At 34.4% G+C, this 21344-nt stretch overlaps 1 protein-coding gene across 1 annotated transcript in view; it reads left to right on the top strand.

Moving 5' to 3' along the window:
• The window catches only part of STT3B (STT3 oligosaccharyltransferase complex catalytic subunit B), a 128285-nt gene extending 107187 nt beyond the window's left edge, over positions 1-21098 (top strand). Inside the window, exons 8-16 of the mRNA XM_058290902.2 lie at positions 4026-4074; positions 5405-5559; positions 7468-7679; positions 9330-9517; positions 10218-10389; positions 11158-11331; positions 14029-14142; positions 16418-16630; positions 19480-21098. Coding sequence (XP_058146885.1) covers positions 4026-4074; positions 5405-5559; positions 7468-7679; positions 9330-9517; positions 10218-10389; positions 11158-11331; positions 14029-14142; positions 16418-16630; positions 19480-19560 — 1358 coding nt within the window. The 3' untranslated portion in view covers positions 19561-21098. The remainder of the gene's footprint in view (positions 1-4025; positions 4075-5404; positions 5560-7467; positions 7680-9329; positions 9518-10217; positions 10390-11157; positions 11332-14028; positions 14143-16417; positions 16631-19479) is intronic.
• The last annotated feature ends 246 nt before the right edge of the window (positions 21099-21344 follow it).

Genomic DNA, 21344 nt, shown 5'->3' with positions numbered 1-21344 from the left:
TTGTTACCTACTACCACTCTGTACCCTGGTAACCACCTATATTCTAGATCTGCTTCTCTGAGTTTGCCTATTCTAATTATTTCATATCAGTGAGATAATATGTATTTGTCCTTTTGTGCCTGGCTTATTTCAGTCAACATGATGTCTTAAATGTCCATCCGTGTTATCACAGGTATCATAATTTCATTCCTTATTATGGCTGAATAATATTCCATTTTGATTCTATACTACATTTTGTTTATTCATTCATTGGTTAATAGACACTCAGATTGCTTCCATCTTCTGGCAGTTGTGAAAATGTTGCTATATCAGTTTGCAAATACCTGTTTGAGTCTCTGCTTTCAAATATTTTGGGCTATATACCTAAAAGTGGGATTGCCAGGTCATGTGGTAATTCTACACTTAACTTTCTGAGGAACTGCCAAACTGTCTTCCACAGCAGCTGAGCCATTTTATATTCTCACTAGCAATAGTTTTCCCATTCCCATCCTCTCCACCAATTGTAATTTTTTTTTAATAGCCATTCTGGTGAGTGTGAAATGTTATCTCATTGTGGTTTTGAGATGCATTTCCCTAATAGCTAATGATGTCATGATCTTGTCATATGCTTTTTGGCCACTTCTGTATCTTCCTTGATAAATGTCTTTTTAAGTCCTCTGCCCATTTTTAAATTAAATTGTTTGTCCTTTTGTTTTTGAGTTAATGGATTTCTTTATATTTTCTAGATAATGAACACTTATCAAATATGTGATTTCCAAATATTCTCTCCCATTATGTAGGTTGTCATTTTACTTTCATGGTAATTTCTTTTTTTTTTTTTTAAAGATTTATTTATTTATTTATTTAATTCCCCCTCCCCCCTCCCCCGGTTGTCTGTTCTTGGTGTCTATTTGCTGCGTCTTGTTTCTTTGTCCGCTTCTGTTGTCGTCAGCGGCACGGGAAGTGTGGGCGGCGCCATTCCTGGGCAGGCTGCACTTTCTTTTGCACGCTGGGCGGCTTTCCTCACGGGCGCACTCCTTGCGCGTGGGGCTCCCGCACGCGGGGTACACCCCTGTGTAGCAGGGCACTCCTTGCGCGCATCAGCACTGCGCATGGCCAGCTCCACACGGGTCAAGGAGGCCCGGGGTTTGAACCGCGGACCTCCCATGTGGTAGACGGACGCCCTAACCACTGGGCCAAAGTCCGTTTCCCCATGGTAATTTCTATGATCCACAAAAGTTCTTTTATTTTGATGAGGTCTTTTTTTTTTTTTTCCTTTTGTTGCTTGTGCTTTGGGTATAAGTCACCATTGCCTAACACAAGGTCCTGAAGATGCTTCCCTATATTCTCTTTTAGGAGTTTGATCATTCTGGCTCTCATATTTAGGTCTTCAGTCCATTTGGAGTTGATTTTTGTATATGTTGTGAGGTAGGGATCCACTTGCATTCTTTTACAAATGGATGTCCAGTTAATTATAGAGATTCTTCTTTCCAGTTGAGTGGGTTTTACCGCTTTGGTAAAAATCAGTTGGACATAAATGTAAGGGTTGATTTCTGAGCTCTCAACTTTATTCCATTGGTCTTTTATGTCTTCCCTTGTGCCAGAATATGCTGTTTTGATTTCTTTGGCTTTGTAATAAATTTTAAGATTAGGAAGTGTGAGTCCTCTAACTTCATTTTTCCTTTTCAAGATGACTTTGGCTATTTGGGGCCCCTTACCCTATAAATTTGATAATTGGCATTTCCATGTCTTCACAGAAGGCTGTTGGAATTTTTATTGGGATTACTTTGAATCTGTACGTTGCTTTGGGTGGAATTGACATCTTAACAATTTTTAGTCTTCAGTCTATGAACATGGGATATCCTTCCATTTATTTAGGTCTTTGATTTCTTTTATCTGTGGTCTGTAGTTTTCTGTGCAAGTCCTTTACATCCTAGATATTTGATTTTTTTTTTTTAAGTTGCTATGGTAATTGGATTCTTATTTTCTTAATTTGTTCTTCAGGTTGTTCATTACTAGCATATAGAAACACTACTGGTTTTTGGGTGTTAATCTTTGTACCCTATTGTAATGGAATTTTTAAAAAAATCTCTCTAGATTGCTCATTACAGTGTATAAAAACAATACTTATGTTGGAGTGTTGATCTTTGTACCCCTTCATTTAGCTGAATTCTTTATTAGCTCTAGTGGCTTGTTGAGGATTTTTTAGGATTTTCTGTGTGCAGGATCATGTCATCTGCAAATAGGGAAAATTTTATGTCTTCCATTCCAATTTGGATGCTTTTTATTTCCTCTTCTTGCCTAATTGCTCTGGCTAGAACTTCCAGTGTAGTGTTGAATAACAATGATGACAGTAGACATCCATGTCTTCTTCTGGATCTTAGAGGGGAAGATTTCAGTTTTTCACCATTAAGTATGATGACATCTGTGAGGTTTTCTTTATGTGTTCTTTATCATGATCATGTGTTTTTTTCCTTACTGTTAAAAATGTAATTTGTTACACTAATGGATTTCCTTATGTTGAACCACCCTTGCATATCTGGGATAAACCCCACTTGATCACGATGTGTTGTTGGTTTTCATTTGCTATTATTTTGTTGAGAAATTGTCTTTTCCTATGGTATCTTTATCTGGTTTTGACATGAGGGTGATGTTGGCTTCATAGAATGAGTTAGGGAGTGTTTCATCCTCTTCAGTTTTTTTTGGAAGAGTTTGCACAGAATCGGTTTTAATTCTTCTTGGAATGTTTCATAATAAATTCCCCTGTGAAGCATCTGTTCCTGGGCCTTTCTCTGGAAGTTTTTGATTACTGATTCAATTTCTTTACTAATTATTTGTTTGTTGAGATTTTCTGTTTCTTCTTGAGTCAGTGTAGGTAGTTTGTGTGTTTCTAGGAATTTGTCCATTTCATATCATTTAATTTGTTATTGTACAATTGTTCATATGTTCTCTTATAATCCATTTTATTTCTGTGGGGTCAGTATTAATGTCCTGCTTTTCATTTTTGACTTTAGTTACTGCTTTCCTCTCTTTCTTTCTCAGCCTACCTAAAAGTTTGTCAATTTTCTTGATATTTTCAAGGAAGCAAATTTTCTTTGGTTAATTCAATTGTTTGTTTTATTCTCTATTTGATTAATCCTACTCTAATCTTTATTTCCTTCTTTCTCTTCTTTTTTAATGTAAGCATTTAATGCTATAAATTTCCCTCTCAGCACTTCCTTTGCTACATCTCACAAGTTTTATGTTATATTTTCATTTTCCTCAAGATATTTCCATATTTCCCTTGTGATTTCCTTTTTAACCCATTGGTTGTTTACAAGCATGTTGTTTAATTTCCATATATTTGTGAATTTTCCATTACTTCTCCTGTTGTTGATTTCTAGCTTCGTTCTATTGTAGTTGGAGAAGATATATTTTATGATTTCAGTATTTTTTAATTTATGGAGACTTGTTTTTCGACGCAAGATATGGTTCGCCCTGGAGAAATATCCATGTGTACTGGAGAAAAATATATGTTCTGTTGTTTTGTGAAGTGTTCTATATATGTCTGTTATGTCTAGTTGATTATGTCTTTTATTCAAGTGTTGTATTTCCTTATTAATCATTCTTTCTAGGTGTTCTTTCTATCATACGTATATGAAGCTGTTAAACCTCAAAAAAATAATGTTTTTTTTTTTAATTTGTACCTAGTAATCCTGGTCTTACCAGGATTATACATTTACATAATTTTTCTTCCTAAGGCTCTGATAAATCCTTTTTTAAGCATCCTTCTCTTGCTAGATGAGTTGACCCAAACTATATAAAATTCAAAGCTTCTAGTGTTAATCTGCTCTATGCTTAACAAAAGTCTTACACACATACTCTTATCTTGTACTTAAGCTTAAGAGAGAATTGCACAACTTCCTACAATTTTATCTATCAACTTTAATGTTGTATTCCTTTTATCTGATTGCCATTTGTATGACATATAGTGGTATCTACAAAAGAAAATAACAAACAAAACTTTTAAAAGGGAAGATTAATTTCCTCTGTGTTTTTCTTCTAAGGTTATATTGCACCATGGAGTGGCAGGTTTTACTCATTGTGGGATACTGGGTAAGTGCAGATATGTAATTTGTCCCTATTTTTAAATTTTTTTTCCCCTCACTTTTTCTCATATTATCAGGATCTTGATACTTGGGGCAACATTTCTAAAGTACCTAGCATATACTAGGTATGCTTAATCTCTTTTATGTTATCTCAGTTATATATCTTCTATATGATAGGTAAGTCATGTATTTCTTTTGTGCTTGGGCAATTCCTTATTTTGTTTTTTTGTCAAAACAGGTAGTATTTGTGTAAATTTGATTAATTTAAAGTAGTATATTCAGGTTTACTAGTGTATTCAGGTTTTCCATCTTTTTAGTAATACTAATTTTTGATTGTTAAGGATAAGTCCTATGTCATAAATACATATGCAAGAAAAAGATTAATTTTCTAATACATAATCCAAGTTTCTGTGGTTTTTTTCCCTCATATGAAACATGCTAGAGCATATCTGTTTGGGTTTTTACAGTGCATTACATAATACATTCATAAAAGATTATTTGGTTTTGAATTAGACAGCTAGTTCAGTAAAAATTTTTGCCTCTAAAATGTTTTCCTGAGAATAAGAACAGTGATGATAATTTAACCCTCTCCACTGTTCTGCTGTTTTTTCCTCTTCATTACTCCCTAGGTGGCCCAATACAAAACTTACCACAGTTTATTGAACAGCATGCCTTTTCATGTGATACCAAACTCATGTCCAGGTCTAATGAAGGAGCATAAGCAAACTACATGTGATTGACTGAAGCTAACATTTAGAAACATACTTCAAGAGATCAGCCTATATCACCAGAGAGTATAAAGGGAACTGCAGTTTTTCTGATTAGGTTAAATTACTAGGTTAAATTTCTGTCAGTCATACTGTTTGTTGCTTTCTAAATTTTAATTGACTGCCTTAGAATTCCAGAGTGTTTCAGAATGATTTGTCCATTTGTTTTTTTCATTTCCCTTGTCTGTCTCCATGCCATCTTCTTGCAAGGCAAGGCCTTGTGTCAATATACTTTCTTAGTGGATAAAGTATTTCTGCTAGTAATAAGTCCAAAAGATAGTGCAACTTGTTGATACAAACTTTGGAAATGCTGAATTTAAAATAAATGACAGAACACTTTGGTGAGTGGCCCTAGATGATTCTCCCAATTTTAGGGTTTGCATATTGCTTTCAGTTTTACCAGAGTGGACCAAACAGATCTATTTCCAGTATGGGTGGTTACATTCAACATACTTTTAAGCAAGAAGGAGTGGGAAATATGAATCATATCTGCAATGAAAGAAAATTTCATCTAAATGGAACTTTAGTTTTATCATTTCATTATAAGTAATATTACTTTTTTGATACCAGGTATGCAAAAATACACATTCCAATTATTGCATCAGTATCTGAGCATCAACCTACGACTTGGGTGTCTTTCTTCTTTGATCTGCATATTCTTGTATGTACCTTCCCAGCAGGCCTATGGTTCTGCATCAAAAACATCAATGATGAAAGAGTATTTGGTAAGAGAGACTTGAAATAAGTGCTTTAATTTGGAACAATTATTTACGTTCCTTACTGAGAACATTGCTTCACTTTAAAGTTTAGTTTTTCTTTGTTTGACTTTGCATATTCAAGATAAATTTTCTCCATTACTTTAAATAGGTGCTGAACCAAGGAAAATTCAGTGAATTTTTGTTATATATACTCTAGTTATTTCCTGTTTTAATTTAGGACTAGTATATAAATTTTGTTATCATTATCACATGTAACTAAAAATTGGAAATTATAACTTGGCTATTAGTGTAGCCTAGACTTCATTTTTTTAGATCTGATTAAGTAGGAAGAAGTTTGCAAAGGTATCTATCATTCAAGTTTCAGAGCAAAGTATGCTATATAATGGAATAAGAATCCCCTGTAAGTTAAACCCTCTTCATTGATTTGTTTATGTTTCTAGCTAATAAGAACTGAAGCACAAAATATTTAAAAGCCAAATATTTAGGTTAGGATCTGACATTCAAAATATAATTGAATAAAATAAGAAAATACCAAAGGCTTCTGTGTGATTTAATCATCATTAGAAGTATGCTGTGGCTGTTCTGCACATGATAAAACTAAAGCTGAGAAAAGATTTGTAACATGCACAGGATCCCTCAAGCCAGTAAGTGGTAGATCTGTGAGTATGGGGCCTGGACCCCTGACTGATGCCTCAAGTTATTCTTCCAGTATAGAGTCAGAAGAGGAGGAATAGCACCGTCTTGAATTCTAACTAAAGGATGGACATTCATTCTTCTCTAGGTTATCTAGAGAACTTGGCCTCAGTATAAGGCCATGTTAGTACCACATCATTTAAAAGGATTTATCTTAAGCATATGCCTACTTCATCACCCAGCAATTCCATTCCTAGATATGTACCCAAGACAAATGAGTGCATATCTCCACCAAAGATGCACACAGAAACTTTATTCATGGTAGCCTCTAATTAGCAATAGAATGGATAAATTTTTATATATTTGTACAATGGAATTTAACAGCAATTTAAAAAAAAATAACATGGGTGAATAAAAGAAGCCAGTACAAAAGAGAAAATTTTTGTATGGTTCTGGATCTGTGAAGTTCAAGGATAAACTAAATAATGGTGGTTGATGTCCAAATAGTGGTTACCTTTTTTATAGGGGAGGAAATAGGCAATCCTTCTGAGGAACTATAAAAATGTCCTGTATTTGATATGGATGGTAATTACATAGGTGTGTATAGATTAAAAAAATTTGTTGAGCTGTATGTACATGTAAGAATATGGTGTAATGTATTTTATGCCTCACAATTTTATTTTTTTAAATAACTAATGAGCTTAAGATGAGAATGGAGCTCAGAGGGCTCATTAACTTTGTAAAACCATCACCTTCGGCCACAAATAGAGCCTTTCCCTATGATTAGCATGTTATCCTGAAAGCACTGGCTATTGGAGATTTATTTCACATTTTTGGAAAGTCTCTTGGCAGTAACTTCATATATTCCTACCAGACATGGTCTGTATACCATATTGGCACTGGCTTTTCAAAGACTTAATTTAGGTCTGTAAAATTACTGTGCCTAAGGATATAATGCACAAATATGTTCTCATTTATCAGCTGTGGATTTTGTAATATGTTATACTATTGACAGATAATGCATAAAATCTGATTCCCCATAATAATTACAATTAAATTTGAATCATAACATTTCTGTAAATGTTCATGTGTAGTACACATTGTAATTTTGAAATATGACTATTAATCATTTGGTCTGCGTTATCAATTTCAAAACTGTTAGATCTTTTGTGAGATGTTTGCCTGTTTTTAGATTTAGTTTTTAATGTGGTATTAAATTCCCCTTTGTTTCCCGTGAACGTTTTCCTTTCCTAAGTGTCATAAGACACCTTGTCTTTGCAGTTGCTCTGTACGCAATCAGTGCTGTCTACTTTGCTGGAGTGATGGTCCGACTCATGTTGACTTTGACTCCAGTTGTCTGTATGCTCTCTGCAATTGCCTTCTCCAATGTTTTTGAGCACTATTTGGGGGATGACATGAAAAGGGAAAATCCACCTGTGGAAGACAGCAGTGATGAGGATGACAAAAGAAACCCAGGAAATTTGTATGATAAGGTGGGGAATCTAAAGTAAGGCCTTTAAAATTTTTATGTGCTTTCTTTATCCTTCTACCACAGCAAGAACTATGCTTATTAAGAAATGCAATTAAGCAAGGATTTAGACAAACTGACTTTTCTTGTTGTGCATTCTGTTATTTCCTTCAAAATGTGAAGGCTGGTGGGTCTTTTACCTCAGAGTAAGAAAATAAAATGTACTCAGAGAAGGAATTCTTACTTTTTTTTGGTAGAGTGTTATCTAAATGTTCATGGCTTATTAATGCTGTCTCAGTTTTGAGACAAAAATTTGTGCTTCCTTAGAATTCTTAAATCACCAGCTTATTTTGGGGAAGATTTGTAAACACAAATATAATACTTTATTAGAATCACAGCTATTTAGATTATCCATTTCTTCTTTTTATGCTTTATTTCATCTGCATCTTTTAAGGATTTTGCCCATTTCATGTAAGTTTTCAAAAATTATATGCATAAATTAAAATAAAAATCTGTGCTCTACCAAAGTATATAAAATCTGGCACCACAGGTCCCTCTGAAACCACATGGACAAATGCTTATTCTTAAAGTTCGTATTTCATTGTAAATTTTTAAAATGATATTTGAAAGATATCTGAGAATGGTAATTGGTTGACTGGATGGTAAAATAAAGGGGATAAATTACCTTAGGAGGGGGAATTAACCCTTCAATCTGTTAGCGATAGGTGACTGGCCAATATAATGTAAAGTCAGCTTTAACCTCTCTTAGGTAACAGCAAATTTATATTTGGTGCAAGTGAGAGAGACTTATAGGAATTAGAGCACTTGTCTTGGATATAAACATTTCTCCTTGGATATTGGCTAGGTTTTTCAAGCAATGAGACATCATATTTTAAGTATTAGCTTTGAAATAGTTCTTTCCTTACTCTAGCACAAATGTAATTAATAAAGATTCACTTTTAATAAAATACCTGCTTTTATATTTGTGTATGTTACATTTTGTTTCTTTGGTGGTTTTGAACCTTATAACTTAGAATCTGTGACTGGTCTTCTTTTCTGTCTTCTTTACTTTTTTTAATATATGTATTTTTTTATTTTTAAAAGATATATAGATTACATAAAATGTTGCATAAAAATATAGGGGATTCCCATATGCCCTATTCTGTCCTCTTGATTTTTGTTTTGTTTTTATTGTTTAATCTTTTTTTTTTAAAAGTCTTTTGGTTGCGGGACTGGAAATTGGAAAACTGATTCTCAATGCAGTTTTTCCCCTATATTAAAATCCCTCATGGTTCTTGATTTAGCTGAACATTACCATTTTCAGAATACCAAAATAAGATTTTGCCAGATGAGGTAGTGTATTTATCTCCCTTTGTATTTAAATAAAACATAAGAACACTTGGGTTTAGATAGAGGTAGTATTTTGCTCTGTGACCAGGCTTTGGATTGGGCATATTCCCAGGATGGCATCTCTCTTCACAATTGACTTTAAAAATCTCCTTTAATGTTTTTAGAAAACACTGTATCACCCACTCAAGAATGCTTGATGGTTATACATTTTCTTAGTCACAGGATTAAATTCATAAATTAACATTCTCCCAAGTTTTTCCTTTGAGTGTGTTAATAAAGCAAATCAAATGATGAATTTTGTCTAATTAGTTTTTTGTATCTTCAGGCAGGAAAAGTGAGGAAACATGTAACTGAACAGGAAAAAACCGAAGAAGGATTAGGTCCTAATATAAAAAGCATTGTCACCATGTTGATGCTGATGTTACTGATGATGTTTGCAGTCCACTGTACCTGGGTCACAAGCAATGCCTACTCCAGTCCAAGTGTGGTCCTGGCCTCTTACAATCATGACGGGTAAGAAAACAGCTTGACTAAAAAGGGATTTTTATACCAACCTATTTTTGTGTCTCCTAAGATAGAATTCAAAGATAGAATGTTTGTGACAGCAGTGCGTTTGAATCTACCAATTTTTTTAGTCCTCTCTCCCTTTCTACCCTTTGAGGGAGTAGCCATTATATTTTGTGCTGATTTTCAGAATATCCTGGCAAACATAAATATGTATATATCAGTTTTTCTCAAAGTGTCATCCTTGTATACACAGCATCGTCATTACCAGAAAAGTTGTCAGGAATGTACATTCTTGGCCCCATCCCAACCGTACTAAAACAGAAACTCTGGAGATGGGACCCACCAATCTATATTTTCATAAACCTTCCAGGTGATTCTGATACAGCTGACATTTGAGACCTGATTAGCATATATCCTTTTATTATACTTTGATTCTTTTAGATACACAGAAAATCAGGTCCCACACCAGAACTACTGGACCAGAGCCTGTTTATTTTTACAAGATATCAAGGTGATTTGTAGGCACAATAAAGTTTAAGAAGCACTATTCTAGTTTTTTTTTAATAATTGTTTTTCTTGTCAGTTGAGGCTTTTAACTACCATCTTCAAAATGTGAAATTGTTCAGTGAATTAGCATTTGAAGATCTTAAGTTATCCTGTTCATATTTATAAGACTTCATTTAAAAGAATATTTGATTCTTTTCAGCACCAGAAATATCTTAGATGATTTCAGAGAAGCTTACTTTTGGCTAAGGCAAAATACAGATGAACATGCCCGAGTGATGTCTTGGTGGGATTATGGCTATCAGATAGCTGGAATGGCTAATAGAACTACTTTGGTGGATAATAACACATGGAATAACAGCCACATAGCACTGGTAAGAATTTGATAGACAAAAAATCAAAAATATCAAATCTTTACTTAGCAGTCAGGCTTCATTTATGATAAAATAGGGGAAATGTGACTGAAAGTACTTTTTGCTGGTAGGATTCTCAAAATACTTCTTTACATGTTTATTTATTGAAGTGAGTTCAAGTCATGCTTATATATTTTTAAGAATAGAATTGATTGATTTAGTCAGGTGTCTTTCAGAATTGTAGGCTGATTTCTGGCACATTGTTTGATGTTTAGTTCACTCTAGAATTAGGCAAAATCTGAAACTTTAAAAATACCTTGTTGGACTTGGATTTTCCAGTTGATAGATTAAAAAAATATTTCCATGTATGTTAAAGCAAGTGTGCTACATTTTATGGGTATGCAAACTACAGTCACCCTATTAAATAACTACTCTACATAAATTAAGTTAATCACTTCTCTGTACTTTAAAAATTTAGAATAAACCTGTCTTAACCAAATGAATTCCATTTCCATTTTAGTGTTATAGCCAATCTGATCGCATAATTTAATTATTAACAAAATATTAGAACTTGTATTCTGATTTTGATGTTTCTGTTATAAATTGTTTATAGTAGGTGAAATATTTATGAATCTCTTAATAAACTTGCTAAATTATAATGTCATCTCTACCAAAAAAAATCATGAAAACACACTCTTGAAATGCATTCCATCTTGCAGTAAAAATATTCAGTTTTACTTTCAGTGCATTCTGGAGCTAAGCACCCATTTTAATTTTTTTATTCTGTAGGTGGGAAAAGCTATGTCTTCAAATGAAACAGCAGCCTATAAAATTATGAGGACTCTGGATGTAGATTATGTTTTGGTTATTTTTGGAGGGGTTATTGGCTATTCTGGTGATGATATCAACAAGTTTCTCTGGATGGTTAGGATAGCTGAAGGGGAGCATCCGAAAGATATTCGGGTAAGAAACATTAATCATCCTATACCCTAAATCGGTCCCTCTCTCTAACTTTACAATTTTTTAAGATACTAGAAGAATTTTCCTAGGTTTATAACTTTCCAGACCTCATACATGATAACTTCGCTTTTCCCCTGCAAAGCAATCCCTTGCCAAGACAAGACCTCTTGCTTTTTACTTCTTCACAGCCCATTCACTTCCTTTCCATTTCCATTGCTTCCACCCTAGTACTGATTCTTATGATCTTAAACCTGAAATAGGACAATAATATTGGAATTGCCATCTCTGTCTCAGGTTTGTTCCCTTTTCCAGTCTAATATGATAATGATTGTTTCACTTTGCTGCTTAAGAGCCGAAGATGACCAGAAAGGGCGTGGAAGCCAAATAGGCATGAGTTGGAACTAAAAAGCTCTGCCACTGTCAGCTTTGATACTATGGTCAAGTTATTTTGAGCCAGTCAGCATTTATGCTTTGAGTAGTAATAAAATCAGGTTCTAGGTGCTGGAGCTGAATTGGTGATCAAGGTACACTAGGATATCATTCTAATGGAAGTGCCAGGAAAATTAATTTGTAGCACTGTTATGAGAATTTGTAGTAATATAGATGTTTCAGCTTACTGGCTGATAAGAAATAAACTCTGTGATGACTTATTGCTATAAAGTTCAAACTCCTTATCTTGGAATTCACGCCCTTCTTGATAGTCTGCCTTTACCTTCCTTTGCTGGCCTCTTCTCCCTCATCAACTTTATTCTACTCTGCTAATCCACCCTATCCCCTGAAACTTGCCTTGTGGTTTCCTTCCTTGAGTCATCTGGCACATGTATTTTCACTGTTTCCCTTTCTGAGAATACCTTTCCTAGTGCTGACTTGTCATCTTTCCAAAAGCCCTTCTCTAGCGCAACCATTATCATATTCATCATCACAAATAGCCTGTTTCGTAGTTAGATTCTGTCTTCTCTCACCTGCTCAGTTGTGAGCTCCTAGGGGATGAGCCCAAAAAATGAAGGTAAGACTCCCCACTGATCCAGAATTTTGAAAATCTCCTGGGGGAAAATGGATGTGGCTCAACCAATTAGGCTCCCATCTACCATATAGGAGGTCCAGGGTTCAATGCCCAGGGCCTCCTGATGAGGGCAAGCTGGCCCACATGGAGTGCCAACACATGTGGGAATGTGGTCCCGTGCAGGAGGGCCACCCTGCATGGGAATGCTGCCCATGTAGGAATGCTGCCCCGCACAGTAATGCCACCCTGCTCAGGAGTACCGGCTGACGCGGAGAGCTGGCACAGCAAGATGACACAACAAGAGACGCAGAGGAGAGAAAATAAGACGTAGCAGAATAGGGAGCCACGGTGGTACAAGAGAGTAATCGCCTCTCTCCCACTCTGGAAGGTCCGAGGATCAGTTCCCAGAACCGCCTAATGAAAGAATACAAGCAGACACAGAAGAACACACAGTGAATGGACACAGAGAGCAGTTTACAGGGGGATTGGTGGGGATAAATAAAAAGAAATCTTTAAAAATAAATTCTAAAAAACAAAAAAATCTCCTGGGAAAATGTAAGCTAATATTCTGAATATTAGTTCTCCAAATATGACGTATAGATAGATCATTGTATTTCCAAAATGTATGCTTAAAACATTTGTGTACATAGAAATACTTTTATTTTTGTGCTTTTTAAAATCAGAATTTTTAAACTTTGTGAATAGGTAATACATTAAATTGGTTCAAAAATCAAATATAAAAGGGGTATATAGTAAAAATTGATTACCCTCTCCCCCCAAAATGTCCCTGGTAATCGCTATTTTCTTGTGATTCTTATTCAAGCAGATAATTAATAACAAGGTATACACCCTGCTCCTGCTTTTTTTCGCTTCACAATATATCTTGGAGATCTTTCCATAATCAAATATGAGAGCTTCATTCCTTTTTTACATATGCACAGTGTGCACCACTGTGTATATGTACCATGATTTAACCTATCCCTGTTGATGGATATTTAGGTTGTTTCCAATTTTTCAGTCTCATAAATAATGGTGCAAAATAAATAGTCTACATTCATTATTTCGCTCATAAACAAGGACAGTAATTCTGTGGGGTCAATTACTAGATCAGAGAGTACATCTTTTTATCTATATTGCCAAATTGTACTTCTTAGAAGTTAATTTATAAATTGGAAGAGATTCTAGTAAAACTTACTACGAGTCTTTTAGAAGCATCCGGCTCTCCAGCTAAAGAATCTGATTTTAGAGTTAATATGTAAAAATATGGAGAAAATAATGTAAGAATAAAGGGGAAATAATGAGAGGGAACACTTTGTCGAGAAGCAGTCTTCATTAGTGTTGGTATCATGCTTTTTTTCATGATTTAGGCCTTATAACATGTTTAAAATTTGGTAGGATTAATTTCCGTCCCCCACCCAGCAAACAGTATTGTTCTTAGTTATGGTTTATGTTTTACAAATGATTTCTAGATTCAGCTTTTAAAAAACACCCATGATGGTTTTACTTTTGGTTTTGTTTTTTTGTTTGTTTGTCTTATGGATCACAGTAAATTTATAATCTTCTGATACCACATGTTTAGAGCTATAACTTAATATGGCTTTATGAAGATACCTCAGTAGCTGATTCTTATCGGAAAGCTGCAGCTTTGAATGTCTTAAATTGGACTGACATAAAAACTTCTGATTTATTTCTTACAGGAAAGTGACTATTTCACCCCACAGGGAGAATTCCGTGTAGACAAAGCAGGATCCCCCACTTTGTTGAATTGCCTTATGTATAAAATGTCATACTACAGATTTGGAGAAATGCAGGTTAGTTATATAAATTTTTCTATACTCTTTAATATTTTAAAAATCATTTGCCTCAAGAAAGCATAGGACAATTGTGATGTTTTGATTGTGCTGTATAGAGAAATGTGCTTCTCTAAAGTTTTTTCTCCCATTAAATTTAGAGTTCTGAAACTTGTATATGAAAAATTAGAAAAAATATTGTTAGTGCAAGGACTTCTTTCCAAAATATTAATTAATGCTAGGCTCAAATCCATCTTTGTTTGCCACCCCGCCTTTTTACCTGATGGTTTTGGTAGGCTAGGAAACAGTGTATGTAGACACTGCCAGTGTTCACTCTATTCTCTTTTGTCAACGATAGCTAAGGCTATCTGGGTCAGAGGTTCCTAGAAAATTAGAATGATGTGGTACAAAAGCTTTCAAGGATCCTTAAAATGAATGAATGTGTAAATAGGCATTGTTGCCAAAACAAAAGCAAAAATGGACAATGGACTTGATGTCATAATACCTCGGTTTTAGATCTGGCTCTTTCAAAGCCGTGTTAACGCTTGGGCAAGTCATGTCCTCTCTGGATGTTATAGGACTTGGACTAATGAGTTAATTTCTTTATAGCACTTAGATTATATGACTAATACCAAGTTATAGCTTTACAATAAGGTTTCAGTGAAAACTGACCAATTCTCTCTTGTTAACACCCTGTAAAGCAGGGGAAAAATTGCTTGTTTTTAAATTCATGACATCACTGGAGATCAAGAGAACTGTCCAAACTGAAAGGGTTTATTTGAGTCTCAATTTCTGAAGTGAATTTTATCCTTTTGTAAAATACAGTCATTGTTGCTGGTGGAGGCTGGAACTCTGGTGGTTTTCAGAAGAGTTTGCATGTCATGCTGTTCCTGTTCATTATGTTGCTTCTAGGTATATTTGCAAAACCAGGCATGCATTATCCTGCCGGTGGCTGCTTCTTTAAAAACTAATAATAAAATAAAATAATTTCACTACTTTATTTAAACTTTTGTTTTTGTTTTGGAAGTCCACGTCCTGGTCTCTAAATTTGTGCTAACAAAACAGCAATAAGGCCTTAATTAATTACCTCAGGAAATAGTAGGATTCGTTTCTCTGCTCACTAATAATAGCATCAAAGGACCTTTTCTCCTGTCTTTTAAGTTTGTCAACAATATTTTTTATGTGTGAAATGATCTTCATTCATAGAAGACATAAACTTTACATAGGAGATCCCAAGGAGTCTTCAGTATGCTAGTAGAACAAATACATGAGTTTAGAAGGTCCCAGGATTTAAGGATAATACACAGAAATACACAAAAATTAAGCCACGCTTCCAGCATGCATTCATTTTGCTGCCTACCTTACTCAAGAATAATATATGTTTAAAACATGAGTATAACTTTTGCTATTGTATAGATATGCAAGGACAAGTTTATTCCCTTCTTGGGGTAGATTTGTTTTTATTTTTGTTTTAAAGTTGAATTCATTTATGCCAGATTTGTTTCAGCATAAACTTAGCCTGAGAATTTTTTAAAAATTCTTCCCCTTTTTTTTCTCTTATTATTTCTCATAAATCCTCCCATGGTTTGGCTTTTTGGCCTCCTCTGTAGTTCTCACTTTCAAGATGTAGTATCATTGCTTAATTATGTACTTAATTAACAAATATTTATTGACCTTCTGTAAACGAAGCACTGAGGATATAAAGCTGCATTGTGGAAAGATAACAATTTACATACTAATGGGAGATAAGAACAGTTTTTAAAATCAGTAAAAATGTTACCAATACATGCTACAGAGTAAAAGAAAGAGGTGCCATAAGTAAACAGTGGAGGAGACTTCTTGACCACCAATCTAAAGAGAATATTTCTCTGGTAAGGAGGTATTTGGACTGAACCCAAAGGATAGAAAAGAGACAGCAGTGAAAAAGAGCTGAATAAAGATTGTTTCAGGCAGAAATAATAGATAGGGCAAGTCTCTGAGGCAAAAAAAAAAAGAAGTCCCTGTCTGTTATCTCTGCATACCATAAAAGAGGTTTTGATGGATTTCATTTCATTGTTTTTCCTTTTTATGCTTGCAGACTGCTAATCCAACTGTAAGGTTGAGTAAAATTTGATTTCTGATATATTTTCTCTCGCTGATTTCTACTTATCAGCATAGGAGAATTGTTAGATTTACTAGTCAATTGTTTTCCCTAGTTGAAGGGAAAGGGATTTGCTCTGGTGATAACATTTGTTGCCATCTAATACTGAATGTTTTCTAATATGGTTAACATCCAATACTAATGTCATTTTTGCAGCTGGATTTTCGTACTCCCCCAGGTTTTGACCGAACACGGAATGCTGAGATTGGAAACAAGGACATCAAATTCAAGCATTTGGAGGAAGCTTTTACATCAGAACACTGGCTTGTGAGGATATATAAAGTGAAAGCACCTGATAATAGGGAAACACTAGACCACAAACCTCGAGTCACCAACATTTTCCCAAAACAGAAGTATTTGTCAAAGAAGGTGGGTGTCAATTGAAGTCACTTCTATAAAAAGGGGAAATTTAAGGTTAGCTGATTTGTATGAAAAATAATTACTAAAAATTGCTATATTTCCATTGGCCAGATTTGTAAAGACCATAGCTTATATACAGAGATCAGGCTAGCCTGTGAGCAGCTTTCCTTTCAAACCAAGCACTTAAGATATCCTAAGCAGCAAATGTTTCTGGTAAGCAAGAACATGATCGGTGAAACAAATATCTTCCAAGCTGAGCTGTTCCCATCATTAAGATGTGGTCATGTAAATTAAAATATACCTGTGGCCATCAATTTCTGAACCTTTGTTGAAAGTAAATAATGCCAAAAACTCAAGTAATAGTAGTGTGCTTGTTTTTTTTTTTGTCATCTTTTGGTCAAAGCTAATTTAATAAATTATATTTTCATGTTCTGTTCTTAGCATGATATTCAGTCATATAATTCATTGTATAAAGAATAAACTTAAGTTGGGTGCGTCCCTTTGAAGCAAAAAAAAAAAACCCAAATCTTAATTTTTTCCTTTATCTCTTATTCAAACATATCTTTTAAGATAATTATTGTAGTATAATTATCATGGCAAAGCTTGTAGGCAAGAATTATGATGATGAGACTATTAGAATTCTTTCGTAATATATATTTAACAAGATAGGGGGTTGTTGTTGCTCACTTAATAGATCTCTAATCTTTGCTATAAAAGACTACTAAAAATAAGTATTTATATAGTTTACCCAGCTGTGGAAGATGGGAAGTAATTAACAGTCAGATGAACTATTGTATTATAAGGTACTGTCCATAGAAGGACTGATTTCAGTCTAAAGTCCTAAAAGGTTTAGACTTAGGTTTATGTAGCTTGGATCATAATTGAGGCTATTGTGTTGTCCCTTTGCATTTCCTAGAATATACTTCAAATATACCCAGAGTATAGATATTTTCCATTTCTGCTATGAAAGTATGGAATACTAGTTGTATGATATGTAAATAGAAACTATTTTAAATGGATGTTTTTGGTGCCATATATAGATTACCATATCTAGATTAATATATTTAAAGATAGCACATTGACGCATTGTGTTAGTCATATCAAAACCTTAGAGGTTTTCAGTCCAAGAAAACCTGCTTCACGTTTACTCACCTGTCTTCAGATCAGATGGCAAAGATATCAAATGAAATGGTTTCTCATAGTCACATGGTAGGAAAAACTGATGAGGCATACCAGCAAGTGCTACTGGTCTCAAATCACTTATTCTTAAGACATCAAAGCCCAGTTAAAGTACTTTAAAAAAAAAAAAGTAACAAAAACAACAGAATGTTGAATTTGCCATGTGTATTACTCAGCCAAAGGGATGCTGATGGAAAGCACCAGAAATTGGTTGACTTTTATAACGGATATTTATTTGGGGTAAAAGCTTAGTTACAAGCCTTAAAGAGTCCATCTCAAGGTATCATAAAAGGTACTTCCTCACCCAAAGTCTGTTACCACGTGTTGAAGCAAGATGGTGGGTGATGTCTGGGAGGGTTCAGCCTTCCTCTCTCTCGCAAGGCTCTGTGGTCCCAGCTCCTTCTGATCTCACCTGTAGGCTGGAGGGCTCTTCTCTTTCTGGGCTTAGCTGCTCTGGTCTCTTTACAAGGTCAGCTGGAAGCTATCAGGCGAATGGTTCATCTCTCTTCACAGACCCTGTCTGTGGAGCTCCCTTCCTCTTTTCTCACACCTCTCCTTCTGTCTCCTTGATTGAATGTCCACCTCTCTCGTCCACCAAAGGGGACAGGGACTCAACCCTGCATACCCTAATGATGTGGTCAAATCAGAGCCCTAATCTTCACATAATCAAGTAAACGTGTAAAACCTTTGAATTTAATACAATCAAAAGGATATCGTGTGGGAAGAGTGGGATGAGGGGGGTGGGAAGGTATATGGGGACCTCATTTATTTTGAATGTAACATTAAAAAAAATAAAGACAAAAAAAAAAAAAAAGATCATGTCCAGAGGAACAGACCAGTCCACAAACACAGTCTGTATCTCTTTTGGAATTCATAAATAATAACTGCCACACCACCTGATATTACAAACACCAAAAGCAATGAATTTTCTTAATCCAGCATTGTTATCAGCCTCCAGAATAAATGAATGGATAAAAATTAGTTTGTTTTCAATGCTCAAAACATATATTCTAAAGGTACAGACTTCCCATTTGGAATGATGGAAATGGTTTGGTAATGGATGATGGTGATGGTGGTAGCACAACATTGTGAATGCAGTTAACAGCACTGAAATATATATCTGAATGTAGTTAAAAGGGAAGATGTTAGATCATATATATGGCAACAATTTAAAAATTTCTTAGGAATCCATGGAACTGCATTACACAGTGAACCCTAAGTTATACTATGGACTTTAATTAAGAGGACAGTTATAAAAATAAGCTATTATCAATTAAAACAAATGTTTCACACCATGGCAAGGTGTGGTGGTGGGTTTTGGGAATCCTGTATTTAATACATGATTTTTCTGTAAATGCACAACTTCTCTAATAAAGGAAAAAAAAATTTTTTAAATAAAGACCATTGGGGAATGGGGGACATATATATAATCTACCTGCCAGAAATGTGACTTTTGAATTTTTGATTTCTATGGCTTTATATTCTTTTTTGTACTAGCACTTGAGGAATGTTCCTTGTTTGCTTTCCTCCCCTCTCCTCACATCCCAGTTTTAACTTTTGCTGTGGAAGTGGGGTGGTTATTAAGACAATCTTTGTGTGTAAACCATGCATATATATATATATGTATTTCAATCTGTAAGAAACCTGTACTAATACTATGTATTCTCTTTTCTTTTTAGACTACCAAAAGGAAGCGTGGCTACATTAAAAATAAGCTAGTTTTTAAAAAAGGCAAGAAAATATCTAAGAAGACTCTTTAAATACACCGTTCTGGTTCCTAACTTGAAGCAGTTGTCCTTGTGAGAACCGGTCTTTGCCTTTAGCTCATGTCATGTTTCACAGCAACAGAGGGTACAGAATCATCACTGACCAGGTTAAAGTACAAAATTTTCTGGCAATGCCTGATTAAAAAATAAAATTGGCTTATTGAGAACAGCTGTTTTTGATATATAATGTGAAGCAAGACAGAGCACTGCTGTAAATGTCTAGCAGCAGATTTTTTTTATTGGTACATATTATCCTTCAAATCTGAGAATTTGGACTAATTGCACCAAAGAACCCTCTAATTTGGTCCCTGGCACATGCACTCTTGTCAATGTTTTTATTCTTTTACAAGACCTGCATTTCATTTGAATTACCGAAATAGCAATATGTAAAATACAAATGACAAAATGTGGTAAGAGCTTCTTGAACTAGTAGACTAGTACAGGTCTGAGAAAGCGGTATTAGGAAAGTAATTTTACTTCTTTGAACTATATTTATTTTCATGTTTCTCTAATGCAAAGAATGTTTCATCAAGTATACATTTTCTGTTGCTTAACTGTTTGCGCTAAGAAGAAGCTGCTGTTTCAGAAATGAACCTCTGAGTAGCTAATTGATGCAAATGGTATTTTTATGTTTGACACATTATTGCTGCTATTAGCAGTTGTTTTCACCAGGTACTACAGAGCAGATTCATACATTTTTCATTCAAGGGCTAAATTTATATCCTTTGGAAACAGCACAGAATGTTGCTTACCAGGATGTAGTTTGTTATCTAGTGCTGAGGTTAGCCACTATGTTTACATGCAGAAGTTTAAGGGAAAAAAAAACCTTAAAGTTGGCAGGTATCCAAAGTTCATTTTCTGTGACTTTCAAAATGACAAAGGATTTGTAAACTTCGCCTGGATTTCTCTCATTTTTGAAAAGTTTTGTCCATCAGTGATTTTGTTCTCTGCTTCTATTTTTTAATCCCTTGAGCATTTGATGAAACACTCTTTAGTGCTATATGCATTTTCTTACTTTTACTAAAAATGTGACAATTGTCAAAAAATGCACTAAAATATAAATGGAGATTGAACATATTCACTTTCCAGCTTATAGGCAACTTTATACAGACTTGAAAATTTTCTCCAGATGTTTAGTAAAAGTGAAAGAGAAAGGGTTTTTCCTGCCACAGGATATAACTTTTTTTTATATAACAAGTATAACATACACCACTGCTTTTGGTGGAAAAGTGCAGAATAGTATGTACCTTTTATGAAGAAAAATGTAATTTACAATGTTCTGTGAGAATGTTACTGCTGATTTTCTTTTTCAAGGTGTAGAATATTCTTTGATTTATAAATTCATTTTTGACCCAGATGATGGTTCTTTTACAGACCAATAAAATGGCTGTAACATTTTCACAAATAACGTGTAACTAAATCTGGATTTCTGATACCTTGCCATTTGGGGGATTTTATTTTACTTCGTTGCTTTAAAAGTCAATGCAGAGAAGTTGTTGACTATAGGGGAAATAAAGTTAATTCGAATTTTGTGTTAAGTGTTGTCTTTTACAACCTTTTGTTTTTGAAAGGAGTTATAGAGTACTCAACACATCACTTTTTTGTCTGTTGAGAAATGTGTACAAAAAAGTAGTACTGGATTGGTTCAACTTAAATAATCTATTTTGCCTTTTTAAAACCCCATTATGAAAATCTTTTTTTAATTTATTTTTAAAGTTTTGAGAGGGACGACACCTAGCCAAATAGAAGTCTTTATCTCTATTTAAATGAGGATATGA

This window comes from Dasypus novemcinctus, chromosome 31, assembly GCF_030445035.2.
Source record: "Dasypus novemcinctus isolate mDasNov1 chromosome 31, mDasNov1.1.hap2, whole genome shotgun sequence".
Lineage (NCBI taxonomy): Eukaryota > Metazoa > Chordata > Mammalia > Cingulata > Dasypodidae > Dasypus > Dasypus novemcinctus.
The sequence above is the reverse complement of the archived record's forward strand: the minus strand, read 5'-3'. Positions and strand labels throughout refer to the sequence as shown.